The following is an 18,591-nucleotide window of genomic DNA, read 5'->3' as shown; positions in this document are numbered from 1 at the left end:
CAGGGCTGACTCTTTGAGATGGATTTCTTCCTGCAGTAGCTTCAAAGAGGAAAAGCAAGTATGAGTGAGGGCACAGCTAATGTGAAGGCATGAAAGTCACATATTCCCTCTCAGGTAAGAAAAACAGCAGATCTGTTGCTGAAGCTGCAGAGGAAATACAAGGAGCTGTCTGCTTTCCTTACACCTTTCTAAGCAAGCAGGGTGTGATCCAGGAAGTATCTCTGTCACCCAGCTGTACCTGCTCAGCCAATACTCCTGATGTCCTGATGGAGAGCACCATCAAAGAGAGGAATGGTTTAATCTCCAATATATAGCAATTTCTATTTTAACAGAGTTGTTATTGCTAAAATTTTAGAGCCAAACTCTGCCCTGACTTATTATGTTTCATAAAGGCTGTACATATTGCAAAGACAGGACAGAAAACAGCCCCCGGGATCCTGCCTTCTTTAGAGCAGCTCTGCTAAAATGGGCTGCTTTTGTCTTCTTTCTGTAATTGAGCACGATGGCATCTGCTTTATGGTTGTTTACTTGCAGTCCCCCACAACTTCCCCATCTCCTCTGCACCTGCAATTAGGTTTTCCTGCAATGAGCAAATCTAACATTCAGTGAGCAGTAATTTGTAATGTGCCGTGCCTGAATCAAGCAAAGAAATAAGCCGGTGTTGTTATAAAGACCTGACAGATGGTAGGAGGGCCTGCCTTTCTTAATCAAGTCATGCTCAGTAATCAGAGCTAGCTTGAATTTGTAACAAAAAAGAAATTTACCAAATCGAGGATTAATGGGCTGCATCCCGACCTCTGGTAAGGACCAGCTCAGGGGTGTCCTTCTGTATCAAGAGGGATAATGAAGATCAGAATCTGACCCACTTTGTGGAGAAGTTGTAAATACCAGTTAGGTCCTACCGTCACTTCCCCCAAAATGAAGGATTCTCCCATGTAGCCTTCTCCCAGTCTAGCTGTAAATATTATTTCATAGTCTGAGCTATAGCATGGTTGAAAAGTCATTAGCCAATAAAAATCTGCAAAGTTTCATAGTCTTTAATTTAATTACAAATGTGTTAGCTGAGCAGCCAGCCCTTCAAGCAATGCAGCTGAAACATAGGACAATATAGGCTTGACCTTGACCTCCTTCATATTAAACCTTTCAATTCTAGAGAAGAATGAATGAGTTTCAAGATTGTTTCTGGCAGAAAATAGCATCTCCTGAGTGTCCAGCTTCTGTATGAATTGCATTTGAAAGGTTAAGAAAAAAGGAAGGATTTGCTCTCTGCTACGTAGGAATTACTATCTCGAATGAGACTTTGGGTGATGGATGTAATAAAAGTGCTTTTGTGGGACTGACGTTTAAGCACGGCTCCTAACCACAGTGTTTCTCTTCCTTTTCACTGTCTTCCAGGCTCACAAAGCAGCTGAGTGCAAATTCTGATCCGCAGCATCCCCAAACACCCCCACAGCTAAAATGGCGGAAGACGCGGATATGCGCAATGAGTTGGAAGAAATGCAGCGGCGTGCTGACCAGCTCGCTGATGAAGTGAGACCAGTAGCTAAACTGGGAACTTGGGGCTGGGCTTGGTGTGAAACACACAGCCAGAAATAGGAGCTGATCCCGCAAAGGATTTCTAGAGCTCTTTTCCATCAGCTTTACACTGAAAGCAGAATTGGAAATGAAATGCGCTGGGGTAAAATTTAATGTTATGTTCAGTCCAGATTATGGAATTTATTGATCATGAGTTTGGTTTAGGTATTAGATTGTGCATCAATTTGACTGGCCTCAGAGCAAAAGGCAGCAATTTAATATTTTCTGAGGATTCCTTCGATTTGTCAAAGCTATTAAATGTTAGAAGTCACCAATTAGGTTTCTGAAGAGTCATAGCTGAAAACCACAGGCTTTATTTTTAAAGTGGAACACCTCCGGTTCCGAGCAGCACCGCCACAGCATGTGAGCAAGGGGAGCACAAGCCTTGGAGACTGCAGCTGCCTCGAGGTGTGCTGCATTAGCCATCCATAGAGCGGGAGATGGAGAGATCACCAGTGCCCTGCTGATGGCCTGATTTGGAGGGAAGGGAAAGCATGCAGGAAAAAGATCCTGTCAGCATGAGCCTGCACATTAGCTTTGGAAAGGGTAACTTGCCAAATCTCAGTGTTTTTTCCTGTTTTTTTTTTCAGTCCCTTGAGAGCACCCGTCGAATGCTGCAGCTTGTTGAAGAGGTAAGGACTTGCATTTCATTTGCACTTCTGTTGTGAGCAGAAGTGATGGGGAGCCTGACACTGGAAGTGGCTTTTTTAAAATTCACATTGCTAGGGCCTGGCCACGGCTTTATGTGCCACTGCCCTTGCTCATCCCTACCCCTCACTAGGGCCGTGCAAGATACTGTTCCCTGGTTGCCAAGGCACTGGTTTGGTCATACGTGAGGATGCACTGAGAGAGGATTCTGGAGATAAATGAAGGAAACAGCCTCTGAAGGTGACCTGGAGTCAGGGACAAGTGGCTGAGTTTGCTGCAGAGCTCCAGGAGCCTTGTGTCAGCACCACTCTCACATCCTTGGCATAACACTGAAAGAGGGGGAGGTGAGAAGGGCCCTTGATCCATTTTCCCAGTCTGCTTTAAATACTTCTTTCTCCAAAAACACTTGCATCTATTTATAGAACATTGATCAGCACAGCATTTAAATGCTATTTCTTATGTATCTCTGAAATATTTATCAGGATTTCAAGGCTCACAAGATGTCCTAGATTGACCACTTTGGAGCTGGGAGTTCTCTGATTTTCCATGGTGCTAAGGAAGAGGACCCTGGCTTGGTCCTCATAGCTAATACCTGCCTGGAGGGAAAAAAAACAATTCAGTCAGGCCATATTTCACCCTCTACAATAAAGGGGTTTAAAAGTTGGAAAATCTCAACTCAGTCTAGTTTAGAGTGTTCAGCCATCAGGTGGTGGAAAACTTTGCTGCTGCCTGACAGGACATATTATTTTCAGACACCATGCAAGCCGTGGTGCTGGAGCTGGTGACATTTTTAATCAGGGTCATCAGCACTGACAGTCCCAGTACTCCTGACAACCAGAGGAGTCTCCAGCAGAGACAATGGGAAGAAAATTACATCAGGTCTCATGTTCAGGAACAAGCACAACCCCAGCCGTAGGCTTTATGGCCTTGAAATCAATCACCACTGTGAAGATCAATGGAGTCCAGTGGAGACAAAATTAAATTTTCACATACAGACAGACAGATGGGTCACTGAGCATAGTCAGCATCGCTTCTCCTCCACAAACACTTTAGATCGGGGCCCCTTGCAGCCGAAACACACTCTTGTCTCACGAGCAATCTGTCCCTTTTTGCTGCTCAGTTCCCTGGACATGCCATTCCTAACCACCAGTTGACGTCATCTCTGTGCTGGATGCAGCTCCTGCTGAAATCTATTCAACAACAAGGAAGAGAGGCTCATATGAGTACCCCCACAACACAAGGCAGGAGAGCCAGCTGCCCCAAAATGCCTGGGATCTAAATAGACAAGGCAGATGATGAGTGGGAAGGAGAGGCGCAGGAAAGGGAAGTGATTTGCTCGGGGCCAAGCCATCAGTAAATATCAGCCCTGCCTCTCCTGAGCCATATTTGTGCGGCCTATGCACTGCTTGAGTCTTCCTAACATATTGAACCAGCATATTGTGAATGCCACTGGAATTTCAATACTAAATCACAGCAAATGGCAAAGTGGGAGGAGAACTGGGACTGCTGAATTTACCAATGAATTTATAGCATTCTTTGGAAGAGCTCAGCATCTCTGGACCTGGTGTTTATTCAGATGCCACAATATCTTCCTGTCCAAATAGAGAGGCTGCTAAAACTAGCACTGAGTAGTCAAGGGAGTTCTTCTAAAATGAGCTGAATATTATTTTCACTAATGTGACTACAGGAGACCTTTTAAATTCTTCTGTGGCCTAAACAGCTGGTGGATTATTCCAATCCCTTTTCCTAGGTACTTTAAAAAAATGCAGCATTTAGGGAGTGAGGGATTTTATACCAAAAAGACAAATGGTGAGAGAATTTGAAATTGAACTTGCACTGGTCTGATTTAATAAACCCCCAAAATCCAATTAGACTTCCTCACTTAGCAGAACCTGTCTAGTAGACAGAGATAGGAAATACTCAAGGAAAGAATGCTTTTTACTCTGTTCTCTTGATACAGTAGATCTGTTCTTCCTTTCTTTCTCCATGTTTAAGCATTATTACTGTGTACATTTGTATGGATTGATACTGGGGAAATACAGCATAAACAGACTGACTGGACTCCATCCTGGAGACAAAAGAGTGCAATACATCCAAGGAAGCCCTGTAGCCATGTAAGACCTAATTGCAGGTCGTAGCCTGGGGACATGTCCCCAAAAGAGACTAAGCCTTGCTTGCCCCAGAAGACTATTCAGAGTTTGGAGACTAAGCCCTGATGCTGTTCCCAGGGAACATGGGCAAGGAAAACCAAGAATGTTATTGCTTCTTGGTTTTATAAGCCAGCTTTGCAAGAAGCTGATTTTTCCTGTCCTGCCACAAGAAGGGAGGCAAGAAGTGTTACAAAAGCAGCCATGGCTTTGCCCTAAGGCAGCTCCGTACTGGAATGGCAGATTCTAAAACTCAGTTTGCTCCATGGTGCCCATCGTACCCAGGCAGTGCAGTTAATCTGCACTGACCAGTGCTCTTTTGAGCCACTCAGTGCTATAAATACCTGTATTTTATGATGATGCTGTGCAATGTTTGGGCCAAAACAAAAAATAAAAATGAAGTGAGACAGAACAAGTGAGACTAAATACAGTTTGTAGCTTCTTTTCATGTTCAAGCTTTTTACCTCTGAGGCAACATTATGCAATGCAGAATATCACACGCAGGGAGAAAAGGTGGTAGTGTTCTCCCTTCTCCCAATACCACCACCATGGCCTTTAAGGAAAATCAGTTGTGGTAGTATACGGAAAAAAAGGATGTTTTGTAGCTATGAAGAAGCAAGGAAAAAATAACAAGATCAGTAGTGGTAAAAGCCCAGAATAAAGCACGTAGGAATGTACAGACAAAAGTGCTGTTTTGTACATTTAAATCCAGACAGGACTATCTTCTCTCATGTGAGGTGAGAGTGGAGTAGTGAAGGTGAAATGCTGAGCTATAAATGTTTGAGAACTGGTGCTGCCCTATGCAGGACACTGAACACACAGAATGCCAATTTACCAGCTGTGAGTATACACTGACATTTATTATCACAGCCAAATGCTCCTTAGTCTGAAAAAATAGAAGAAAAAGTGCTCTCTTAATTTAGAGTTTGGCCCAAACCTTGTCAAAGCTGATTTGAAATTCACCTTTGATATCATTAGGCCTATTGGAAGTACTGAACTATTGGAACCATTCTCCTCAGAAAAGAGTTTTAACCAGTGTTACTCCATATCTGGCACAAGGGAATGTGATCCATAATTTTGGCCTCTCTTCCTCCAATGCAGGATTGGACCCCTTTATGTGTGTTAGCCAGGGGGGTAGCAGATTCACGTGGACTGAGGATGTGCTTTACCAGGCAGAGCAGCAGTGTGTGGCTCTTTAATCAGGGGGACATTGGAGCATTAACAGGGTGACAGGGAACCTGGAGCAGGAGCTGAGCAAATTCATTGCTACGGATGACTAAAAAATGTTTCTTTGACCACATTTTTGTCTCTAGGGTGTTGACAGTTCTCTTTAGTGTCTGTGGGAACTGCTAGCAATGTCAGCCTGTCCTGGTACATAATGTCTGTATTAATTTATTCAAAACAAACTATAATTCTGGATTAAAGCAAAATTCTTCATTGAAGTGGAAGTTTATGTGCTCTTCACATAACTAAGAGTGTATATGTGTTTTTCAGGATACCTCCTGAAATGCAGAGAAAGTGATTTCCAGAATTTGGATTCTCTATCTAGTACATCATCCCCTTATAGTGTTAGGAAAATCTTCACTCAGGCTAAACCAAAATTTAAGTAGCTGCCTTTGGTAGGATAGGACCCAACACACTGTGTTCCTGAAGGGACTGATGAGCCCTTTGAGAAGTCATTCCAATTGTCTTCCCACTTTTATTTCCATCTTGGGAAATTAAGTTCTGTAACAGTAATAACAAGAAATGATACAGCAATGCAATTCCCTTCCAAAGTGCTGGGCAAATTTTAGTGAACATTTTGTTGCTGACTTGCTTTGAGTGAAACCCTCACATAAAACCCAATCAAACAAGCAAACAAAAAACCCAAAGCAAAAGCAACCAAAAAGTTTTAAAAAGCTATTACAGAAGACTAAGGATAATGTCTATTAAAGCCTCCAAAAGGGTTCCCAGTAATGCTGTTAATGCTGAAGCACTGACAAACTAAAGTATCTATGAGTTGTATTAAGCCCAGAGGTTTAAAATCATATATTCTGGTTCTTTGATTAATAGCTTTGCCAGTGGCCAAACGGAGAACCTGGGCATGCGCTTCATATAAATGATGCAAAACCAGTACTGGTTGTTCATTTGCTTTTATTCAAGCATTAGAGCCTGGATGAAAGCTTGAAGGACATAAGCTTTCCTGAAATGTATAGGGTCTGTTTCACCTAATGTAATACATTTTTAAGTTGGAAGTGTTGGCCTCCTGCCTTGAAGGGTCATCTCATGTGGAAAATTATCTTATATATTATATATTTTACCATCTGCAGAATACCTGCATTATGGATAAACAGAGGAACTGCAGGGCTGCCAATTTAATGCCTCCACATAAGCAATTCTTGCTGTGCTATTTTCTTATAAAGGATAAGAATGTGAGAGGTTGGCTGTGCCATGGCAAAATCCAGCAGTACAAAATCTCTTCTCAAGTGCAATGAGAAGACAAGGAGAGTCAGAAGTTGCTCTCAAAAGAGATGGGTGCTACAGATTAAAGAGCTGGATGGAAAATGGCATGTGCTCTATGAACTCTGTAGGGTCCTGTAAAAGATACATTTTTCATCTCTCTGGCCTGACCTATCCTAAGCATTTCACTTTTTTGAGAACCCTTGTTTTGCTAAAATAATACAGGATTGCCTGTACAAGGACTGGAGGGTCTGAAGAAATTCCTCCATTGCACAGGAGAGGAAAAATACTCTAATCCTGGCTAAGGTGGGAATTTAGGACACAATTTCATAACGTGATGGACCCTGCTAGTTCTATAAATTCATGGCTTCCCACACAGGATATCACTGATACTGGCGAGAACTGGATGTGTGTGGGAATCCTTCCTGAGCCCTCAGGACCAGACAGAGCCAAGCATAGTGCCTGGGCCCATGGTGATGTGAGTCTGTAACCAAGGATTCGAGGGCAGAGGTTGTGAAACCTGTCCTTCTGGACTGGCACTTCACAGCAGAGCTTTCATCACCTCCTGTTATACATTGTCGCAGCAGCCAGCTTGAGTGGCACCTGCTCCACTGAGACCAAGGAGAGTTTCTGTGATACTGCCAGTGCAGAAAATGCCAACATGTCTGTGTTTGCTCCCTGAATACTCTTGTTGGGCACATTTCTTCCCCTATATTCCTTTAATTGAGGTTTTGTACTTTCCAGAGATGCCTCAGTCTGTTGTCACTGGGGGTCAGTCACTGAGTGTTTCTCTCCTGCTCAGATATCTGGATGATGAACACATTTTTGGAATAGTTCTGTCTTACAGACAGGATTGGGTTTGTGTTATCTAAAATATCAGTCACAGTGGAAATACTGAGCTTTTAGAAAAGTCTGGACCTATTTTAAATGCACAAACATGATTTATTTTTTGACTGACTTTACACATTTCATTACTTTTGTGGAAAAGCTGAAAATTAATGCTTAATAGAAATTTGGAACAGAAGAAGATTGTCACTTGATATCTGAATCACATCTCATCCTTTTCAGTTACCACCTCTTTATTAGCTTCAATATGCTTTGGATTAGACCAGAGATGCAGACAAGTTTATTCATTGCACACCCTTTAATATTTTCACATTTGTGTTACTGCTGTGGCAGGCTGTTTGTAAGAGATACAGTGTTGCCTGATAAAATTAAATGGCACTGATGATCAGGTAAAGAACAAAAAATTTCACCTCTTTCACTCTGTATGGATTTGATATGAAATACAAACCATAGGGTCTAGTTCCTCAGTTCATCTTCCAGCACACGTCTTGTTCAGGTCACTGGACATCTTAGCTCTGTAAAGGTGGTTTGCTTAGATGTTAAACACAGCAGGAAAATAAGGTCCGAGGGTTAAAGAGCAGTAAATATTTCTCAGCCCGACTATGTTTGATTCAGCAAAGGGTTTTGGAGTTGAGTATTTGGAAGGGTCCCATGTCAGACTGCGCCATATTTACTGAAACACAAGGTGACTCAGGACCCAAGCAGCCTTCTTGTGTTTGCATGAGTTTCCATGTTGGTTAAAATACATACAAATCTAGGGGGAAAAACCTCCCTGGATACCAAGAGTATAAAAAGGTCCAATAAAAAACTGCTGTACAGGCAGTGCTTAGCAGACACAGGGTAATTAGTGCCCCACAGAAAATATAAGATAATTAAAGGTGGTTTCTTTATTCTTAACTGGCAAACGTAGGATAACCCTTGGACCCTAAGTTTCTAAAGGCTGCAAAAATAAAAGCTGGCTGGGATTCAAGTAAATGCAGTGTGAACTTGAAGGCAGAGAGAGCAGCAGTGGGTGCCTGCTAGATGGCTGACCCGAGGGCAGCAGGGTGCAGCAGACCTGGGGGGAGGCAGGAGGCCTTTTCTGTCCATCTGGCAACTCACACAGGGACTTTTTACAAAGAGAGAGCAAATCAGCCTGCACACATCTGATGTTTTTCCCAGTTTCTGCAGTGATGTAGACATCACAGACAAGAATGGCAGTGCAGGGAGAGGCAGAGAAGAGCTGAGCAGGATCCTCTGGAAGCACAGCAGAGAAGCACCAGCTGCACCAGGCAAACAGCCCTGAGCATGGCAGGGTTGGGCTTGCGGCTGAGCCACGTGGGCTGTGGGAGCCTGGGAGTGCCTTGTGAGCGTGGGCAGGGCTGATGGCCAGAGACACTGCAACCACAAAAACTGATGAGCAGTGAGAAGGGCAGCTGGCAGGAAGGATAACATGAGGTCCTTGATTTGCCTCCAGGAGTGGTGGCTTGAAAAGCAAGAGGGTCAGTCAGGAGTTTAGTTTTCTGTTCCTGATGTAGCCATGCAACTGTGTGCATCTCCCTGCCCTCTGCAAAATTGACACCACCACCACCTTTATCTGTTTCACAGGAGCATGGATCGCTTTATGTTCATGGCAACATGTAAATTACTGCTGCACATGTCCAAGTAGCTCTGCTGTCAAGCTGTCAGGCCACAGAGGACTTATTTCATCTGTTATTGACATGCAACCGTCAGGAGATCATTCAGGCCATTAATTATTCACAGATGTTATCACTTCTCCAAGCAGAATGGAGCTGGTTTCCCCTTTGTAATTAAAAAGGAGATAATTTGATGTGTGATATAGCTCAGTACCACAGCACCCAGGAACTAGAAACACCGGATCACATCCCAGAGTGATGATAAAGCATAATAAAAATTGCACTTGTGAAAGGTGCCCTACCCCTGGCTTAAGCAGGTGGGAGCTGTGAATGGCTCAGCTTTGCTGCAACCCTATATCCAGCAAAGGCAAAGGTAATGGTAAATCCCACTAAGCTGTGGGAGCAGAGGCAGATTCAGTGTGTAGGTGTTTTGAAAATCCTACCTGCAAGCTCAATTCAAAGTCCATTAATGCTAAAGGTGTTTGTTGACTGTATTAAAACTTGGCTCAAACCCATATCTATTAGATCGCTAAGCCAAAAAATATGGCTTAATCCTATTAAATATTAGCCTGCTTTAAACTGGATTTCCTAGGTAGGTAAGCTTTCTGACTTCTGTCAGCAGCAAGAGCTGTGCACAAATCACTGTGCTGCCTTCCCAAACATGTTTATGTCACACCTGGGAATTTCTCCTGTGAGATTCACATCCGCCTACAGTATCAACACCCCCATCCTCCTTTCTCCTGCTTCCTTGGACTTGGAGATGAACCATCTCTTTTTAGAAATTACTCTTGTATAAAGTAATTATTTTAATCTCAAGGTCTATGGCTTTGTGCTTTCTGCAGAAGTTCGGTAACCCAGTGAATCCAGAAGGACTGATGGTACAATGGAGAGTACCTAGTTCCTCACACAGTGTCCAGGCACATGATGGATTGTGCCATCAGCCCCTTGTCATTCCTTTCACTGTTTTTCTTGTGTCTTCCTATGTCCCATACCAAAAGCTGAGTGTTCCCTCACTGATCTCTCTTTCTCTCTCTCTCTTCTCCCCTTCTCTCTCCTTACCTTGCTACCACTATTGGGATGTAGAGTAAAGATGCTGGTATCAGGACTTTGGTTATGTTGGATGAGCAAGGAGGTAAGTTCAGATTGCTTCAGTAAGGAAGTATAACCCTTCTCAAAGTGCTGTACTGACTGTGTGCAACCCTGGAAACGAGGGACAGAAAATACGTGTAGTTGTGCATGAGAAACCCAAAACCTCTTTGCCTTTATCTTTGTTGTCCAACAGAGAAAATCGTACAATGCTGCCTAAGAGTCTGTACTTCTTTTGATCTGCTTCCCATTAATGTCAAAGGGAGCTGCAGGCTGAACTCAACCAAATCACCATTTGATTTCAGCAAGCTTTGGGTCAAGATCCAGCTACATGATGAGAAGATTTGCCTCTCTAAGTGTAAAATCCAGCATTATTTATGCAGGTGCTAAGTAATTTTCCCACTTAAATCACAAGTGAAAGACATGCAACAAATGCATTCCAAGAGAAGGTAAATGGGTTTTGTTTGTGTAAGATTCAGTTACTTTTTGTACAGTAGTGAGGCAGTGAGAATGACAGAATTTAAACATTAAAAGATATTACACAATCAGCTCATTACAATTGTCCATATAGGAGGTTTCAGTCTTACACTACCTGTCTGTGGATGACAATGACAAAGACAGAGCCTGATATATTCAATACATTCCAGGAAATTACATTTTTGCCTTTCATAATATTACAAAGAAAAGGTAGCCTTCTCTCCCTCTCAATAAAACTAATAAGTCTTCATTTGCCATAGACCCACAGCCCCAGGAAAATGGTGTCTCCAATAAATCAACAGAGTAGAAATTTCTGCTACTCTTTATCAGACCAGCCCCCCAAAGGCCTTTGTTATTATTTTCTATGTGGCAGGACACAAAATTATTTTTAGGAAATGTTTTCTGCAGAGGTAATGCTGCATTACTCATCAAACACCGACAATGATAATAAGCCAGGGTACTGAATTCTTGGGAAAGGAACTGCAGAACCTGACAGGCCCTTTCCAGTTTTAATGTCCCTGCCTCTCTGACACTGTAATGAATGAAAAGTAATAACAGGACCTAAATGGACCTTCTACTTGCTTTTTTTTATGTATGTCTCATTGCTTTTCCCCCACATCCCCCATTTAGGGAAAAAAAAATAACCAAATTTTGTCACATTGATTTGTCTTGACAAGAAAAATATTACAGAGAACATTTTGTTGCCTTCAAAAAATAATGGCAGTAGAAGAACTACCACCAAATACAGAAAACCAGAAATTACTTACTTTGAAACAGATATGGCACCTGTGTAAATAATGTGTTTTGTTTCAGCAGTGGATTATATGGTTGTAATAAATCACAAATATTGTCGAAGAAAGAATGTTAATATCCAGATGTGTCTTGCAATGTAATTCACAGGCAGAGCACAAGAAACTTTAGTGGTTTCTGGGAACGTATGTTTCTGTTCTTTAACTGCTCTATTTCCACAGATTTCTAGGGAGGTTTATTTTGATTTTAATCCTGAATTTTGTTGGGTTTTTTAATTGTTATTTTGGAATTCTACTATTGTTAAACCTCTGTATTCAGAAGTTTTCTGACTGATTCACTCTCTAGCCATGACAGGAAGGACAATCTGAGTGAGCTAAGGAACTGAGGCTGGACACACCCACCTCTCTGGAGTCCAGGGAGCTCAGTATAAAACCCTTATTGAGAGTGAGACCTGAAATGCTTGTTGTACAGTCACAGATACAGTTAGTCAATAGCTCCAGGAAAGACTCAGAAGGTCTTGAAGCCTCTTTAAATTGGTTATGGTCATGCCTTAAGTGGTTCAGTAAATTTAGCTTATGACTATACAGTGTGGGTTTCTCAAGGAAAACAGCCAAATAATGTTACCAACCCTGAAAATATTGTAACCTTGCACTATGATAAATGTTAATTAAGTTTTCTCCATTTTAACCATATGTAGGTATAATAATTGCTAATTTTTTGATTTCATTTTAGTGTTAAAGGACTTACACTACTGGGCAAAATATGCTAATGATGACTTTGAACCCTCTGTAATTAGTGCAATGTGTGCAGCTCACACATGCCTCAGCAGATTATCTGATTAAGGAAATCATTTGCTAACACTGCCATGTGATCTCTTTGCAGCTGACTGCGCAAGTCACTTAAGATTATTAGGTGTTAAATATACAGAAAACATGACATTGATCTTTCCAGTGGGTGGCAGGCAGAAGATCTAATCTCTGCACTTGCTTGAAGCTCTGTTTCTAGGTTTCTTTACAAAATTGCTTGTTTTGAAGTTAAACAGACCTTACATGGAAAAAACCTTTCTGAGGCATTTCAACCCAAATAGTGCACAGCAGAACTGATTTTCTGGTATCAGTGAGCAGAAGTCTCTGGGATCATGAAAGGCAATAAGCCAAGGTAATTATACAATGCCAGGTATTTGTACAACAAAGCCAGTCTGGATAGCTGCTCTTGCCCAAAGGTTTAGCACAGCTGTCTGCACAGCAGGTTACAGAGTCTGTCACAGCCCGCAGAGATCGAGAGCTTCACAAGAGCTCCCTATTTCACAGAGAATGGCACTCCCATAAAAACTGGAGACCTCCTCCAGTGTCCTCTGAAGAAAGGGAACCTGACTAGCCCCTCTGCAATATCAAGAGTTATCGTTTTTGTGTCAGGTACTGTCACCCAGACCAGTTGAACACAGCTCTTCCCTCGGGGAGCCCACAGGAAGGAGCCAGGAGTTTAGATTTTCCTTGTTGGGCTTTTTCCATCACTAAGAAAGTCTTTACCAGACCACATGTGCATCCATAATGCTTATATTTTTTTAATCTGGCCTTGAGTCAAGCTCCCTTATAGTGGTTTAAATATAAATATGTATATAACTCTTTACACTAAAATGTTTGTATTTTACATGAAAAAATAAATGGGGTCACTCAAAGGGTGCCAATGGCAATTCCTCTACTTCTTTAAAACATGCTAAATTAGAAAAATGGATGCACTTTGGTTAAAAGCAGCCAGTAGAAACTGATGAAACTAATTGTACAAAGTGAAGATATGAAGGTAAACTTGAAGTGCTAACATAGAAAAGGTCCCAGACTGGTAACTCTATTTATCCATAGGAAACTCCCATCACCTGGACATAGTAGCAGGATTAAAGATTTGGACCTTCAAGGACATATTTTTGTGTGATGATGTCCTCATGCAGTTTATTACAGAAGAATTTTGTTCTTGTATTCCAAATGAGCTGGAGAGGAGAAACTTTTCCAGTAACAACAGTAGCATCACAGTAATTTTTCATCCAAGACAAGACAGGGGAATAGCCACAAGTTTGTTAAGAGACAAAGAAAATGTCAGTGCAATTGGAATTTTCTCCTTGCACCACGAATGCACAAACAGCAGCGCCAGGGAACATGGGGAGCAGATTAATCTGCCCAGCAGATCTTACTCCCGGTCCAGCTTACAAAGGAGATAAAACTTGGAAATAACTGGGCATATATGTGAGCTGACCTCCACTACTTTTGCAGGAGTTGTGGGTTTGGCATTTTTGTATGTTATGGCTAATTAGCAAAATAAAAGGGGACTAACAACTACCCTAGTTTTCACAGGGAAGATGGTATTAATTAAGCTAAAATCGTAGCACAGAACAAAAGACAAATGAACCCACACAAAGCAGGTTGTGCCTTTGTCTACTGTTATTTTTAGCACAGCTACACGTGGGCTCACAGCTCTCCCCTCCAGCTTTCTTCCATGGGTACCTGTGCCCAGCAGTGCTTTCAGAGCACAGCTAGGTCAGAGCTCAGGATCTCTGAAAAGGCTGTCCCACAGTCTACGCTCCAGTACGATTCTCTTTTATGGAAAACGGGATGACGGCGTAGCACCAGAAACAGTTCATCTGCTGAGTTCCAAATTAAACCCTCTTGTATGCAATTATGATTGCAATGTATTCTTAAGATGTCCTTTGTGTTTTCTTCCTTTTTTTTCTAATTAAAATTGCCCTTGGGGGAAATTGCTTCACTGCACAATACTACAGGCAAAGGAGCAAGTTCTGATCTCCACAGGCATTTAACTGACATTCAAGCACAGGCCCCAGATCCTGGACATCAGTGAAGGAATATTTGTTATAAATTACAGATGGGGATGCAAAGGTGAAGCAACCCCACACTTGCTCTGTGCTGGTCTTGCTACCAATGCCTTGTAAGATACTTTTGCAGCTGTTTTTGCTCAAGACACCACAGGAGCAACTGAGGGACGCCCTTGCTACAGCTTCCCTGCCCAGCCACTTCCTCAGATCAGTCAAAGGATGGGGAATTGCCAGGAAGTTAAGGAAGATCCTGGCAAAGACCCAGTGGCAAATGGCCACAATGCTATGATAAAACTAGCTTATGTTCCCTCCGTTACCTTACAGGAGTAATTCACAAGTATAATGATACAGGTAAAAATCTATTTTTGTTTCTGCCTTAAGATAGGCCATTTGTTTGCTGTAAGATCTGGGAAAAGATTTATGGTCACTACCTTGAAATGAAAGTGATGTTCTCAGACATCAGTATACAAAAAGGGTTGCAGAGTTTCCCAGAGGGAAAAAAAAAATTAAGGAAATCACAATGAAATGTATTTCTGATGTGTATTCTGCCTCCAGAGAGCACCAATTCTCTTAGGTATATCTCATATATCATACATAAACATATAGGTGCAGTTTATTCAAATAATATTGCAACAAACTGTCAAAAGATGTTCAAACTCTGACCTTGAAGGGCTTCTCTAAATGGAAGACAGAAGACATTATCTCTTGTAGGCGTGAATTTGCATAGGTTCATGGCAGTATGTGCCAACAAACTGTCTTCCCTAAAACCTTTGATATAGCACAGAACATTGGAATAGGGAAGATCTATGGAAACAGACATTAAATTAACCTCTCGATAGCCATCTGATTTCCTACCGGCAGTGATTCTTTCTGAGCCCAGTTTTAATAGCAGTTATACCAAAACAAATCCAGTGTGACCCCATTAAGTTAATTCCACTATAATATTTATGCCTCAATAATTGTGGTTAAACTCATGAATCTATTTCCTTGCCTGTGGGACGAGATCTTTGACAGGTATAAATTGGCATTGCTCCACAAAGCTAGCATAACTATGCTGATTCAAACCAGTTAACAATCCAGCCCACAACATTAATAACTAGCAAGTGGTTTTAGGACCGTCAGCCAGCTGTCTAGACTACTGGGCTACAAATATGACATGGGTTTTTTACACTGATGAGGTTTCCTTTAATGGAAGATAAATGAGTTGTGGCTCCCTTTCCTATTCAGCAATAGCCAAGGCATCAAACACAAACCCTGAAGTAGGATAAATAGAGTCAGGATTCTAGAGAGGGCTGTAATTTAAATGGAAGTCTTTGATTTGTGTAAAATAGACTCTTCAAAAAGCACTCATTTATTTGGGCAGAACAGAAAACAGGTAAAGACAGTTCAAAAGGGCCTGTTACATACATGGCTTTAGAGAATGTGTGTCTGGGCAAGGAGAATTGCTTCCACCGAGAGCCACCAGTGGTACCCGATCTAGGACTGACCCATGCAGTGTGAACCTGGCTTTTGCTACTGGACAGACCAGGTTATAGAAACACTAGCAGGAAAATCAATGGAAGAAAGATCAGATACTTCTCATATCCCACAGTGTCAAAATGCACATGTGGGTACAGCCGTCTTTTAACTGACAAGGGGCTCTGCAGTGCTTGGAAGCAGGAGCTGGGAGCCTGTGACAGAAGTGCAGCAAATCCCATCATGCTGCATGAACCAGCATCAAAGCCAGCTCACACTCCCACAGCTGCTCCCCAGAGCAAGAGCAATTGTGGCCCACCCAAGGAGCAGGCAGGACCTGGGCTTACCGAGGAGCAGGAGCACAGGGAGGGGTGTCCCCTTCTACCATAGACTCACATTTCTGATGAGAACAACAATCTGTGCCTACGGGCACCAACCAAAGCTTCTGCTGAAGCCTACATTACAACGTGCATTAAGACATCCCAACCTTGCTTTTCTGGTTCTCAGCTCAGCAGATTACCTGGCTGAACATGTGCAGTCCCTCTCTCAGGTTTCCTTCTTGGTTTCCCAATCCTTTGCTTACAGTGTGTGCCCCTTTAGAGGGCAGTGCCAGGTAACTCTGATCCTCTAAATATTGGATTTGGGATCAGTAACTCCAATGGTACCAGCAGAGAGGCCCATCCAGCTGAAGAGAATGAGAACTGACAGCAGAAAGGCTGATGGCATGGCACCTCTCCTTCTCAAAGCCCAGTGTCATGCAAGAATCAAACAAAGAGCACAAGTTCAATACTTGAATTATTCCAGCTTGAATAATTTAGCCCAGGATTTTCTAGGCCCTTGAGGGGTGAGGTTCCTGTTTCCCATTAAAATTAATTAAATAAAATTCATTTTAATGGGAACTGGGCATCTAAACCCTCCAGAAAGCTTTGAAAAGCTAAACTTCAATTGTTGTTAAAAACCCAAGTAAGAAATTAGGCATCTTCATGTTCTCAAAGAAGTTAAGAGGAGCTTTTTACTGGCATCAATATGCATATGATTTTTCTTCTAAAATGTTCTTCTTCTTTCTTTTTTTTTTTCCTGGATAGGACTCAGTTAACATCAGGGATGACATTAAATTCCTTCTATAACCAGCGCTCTTAGTTCCTTCCTCTGCAGTCTAATTCAGTGTTTTTCTAGTCTGGGGACTAGAGATGTATTTGTTTTTTTATTAGGATTGCTTTACTTTTCCTTGTTAGGTACAGTTACAATTTTTAATGGATTGAAATGCCACTCTAAGTACCTTTTTGATCCTCAGTAGTATCTGAGTCTATCCTTTGGGACCAAATCGTGTAAAATGTAAATCCCACATAAAATGCTGTCCCTACTGCAGACTCCACACAAGACCCTTGGTCCAACTGGATCCATATCTGTTTACCTCAGCAGAGAATCCTGTTCCTACACTTTTATGTCGTGGCATTCTGTTCCTTTAGGACATTTTCCCCAGCTTTAAAAGTGAAAAAAAAATGAACACATTAAGTTATTCTGAGCCACCAAGTCACTTAGAAAACCAAGTCACTAAGAAAACCCATCAGCCTTAGGTGGAAATATGCCAAATTTTGTTTAATGCCAGCAGAGAGACAGGGTCTATATGTGGCTGGTTTCTGGGCCTGGTGCTTCTTAACTTGCCCTGGAGCAAAGCAGAAGTGACCCCACTGAAAACGAGTCTTCACCCAATACCTCTTTCCATAAGGTCCCTCAGGGCCAGAGACAAGGAACGCCGCAGCCAGTGATCCTCTCGCAGAGAGCATTGGGCTCCCGGAGTGGTTTCAATTGTTCCGTGCTCACTGAGGTTACTCCTGGTTTGCAGCACCCACACAGGGAAGAAAACCAGCTCTGAGGCCACACTCAGACTAGAGATCAATATCCAGCACCAGTCGAAGTGGCAGGTCTGTTTCCTCAGCCTCTGGAAGAAAGGGTACCTGGACACAAGCCCTTAACAGCTCGCTCCATTACCACTACCATTAACTATCAGCTCTCTCACTCACTAGTCACAGCATTTGTGCTGCCCAAACCCACCTAATTCCGAGGCATTTGTAAGTGTAAGTAATGGAACAGTTTTCCATGGAAGGACTTCTTTTCTCTAATATTAACATACATAAATGCAAAATAATAACACTATCTTTCTTTCTCCTGGATGTCACTGTGTCTTAGTAAGTTGATGTATTGTATTATGTTTCTGGACCTTGAACTTTATAACCCTTCCTTTCTACATCATTACGTCTTGTTTATATTAATATATTTCAAATAAATTTTTCCTTTGTTTTACTCTTCCCATACTAATAAAAAAAATCTTCAGCATCCAATGCAGCATACATCCTTTCAGCAATGCATCAGCTCAGATTAATGCATTGTAATGTCATTATTAACTCAGTTCTACATGGTCATTTTTCATGTTCTGTTGAAGACAAAATCAAACAAACAAAAATACAATTCATTCCACACTGTCATCCCTTTGTCCTGACCAGAACAACTCGATCGTGTTGAAGAAGGCATGAACCATATCAACCAAGACATGAAGGAGGCCGAGAAAAATTTAAAAGATTTAGGGAAATGCTGTGGCCTTTTCATATGTCCTTGTAACAAGTAGGTACTGGGTACCGGCTCTGCTGTGTGGTGTCCAGTTTTTTGTCACAGTGAATGTCTGAAGTTTTTGTCTTTTTTTTCTTTGTCCTTTTCCATCTGCTTCATTCTG

The 18,591-nt window shown here is 42.0% G+C and overlaps 1 protein-coding gene across 2 annotated transcripts in view; it reads left to right on the top strand.

The window, feature by feature from the left end:
- The window catches only part of SNAP25 (synaptosome associated protein 25), a 61,369-nt gene that overhangs the window by 31,223 nt on the left and 11,555 nt on the right, over nt 1–18,591 (top strand). Inside the window, exons 2-5 of one of the 2 annotated variants that reach the window (XM_053939575.1) lie at nt 1,396–1,530; nt 2,166–2,207; nt 10,355–10,403; nt 18,365–18,482. In XM_053939575.1, coding sequence (XP_053795550.1) covers nt 1,459–1,530; nt 2,166–2,207; nt 10,355–10,403; nt 18,365–18,482 — 281 coding nt within the window. In that variant the 5' untranslated portion in view covers nt 1,396–1,458. The remainder of the gene's footprint in view (nt 1–1,395; nt 1,531–2,165; nt 2,208–10,354; nt 10,404–18,364; nt 18,483–18,591) is intronic. The other variant, XM_053939574.1, reaches the window with a different exon arrangement.

This window comes from Vidua chalybeata, chromosome 3, assembly GCF_026979565.1.
Source record: "Vidua chalybeata isolate OUT-0048 chromosome 3, bVidCha1 merged haplotype, whole genome shotgun sequence".
Taxonomy (NCBI): domain Eukaryota; kingdom Metazoa; phylum Chordata; class Aves; order Passeriformes; family Viduidae; genus Vidua; species Vidua chalybeata.
This window is presented reverse-complemented; position numbering and strand designations above follow the sequence as displayed.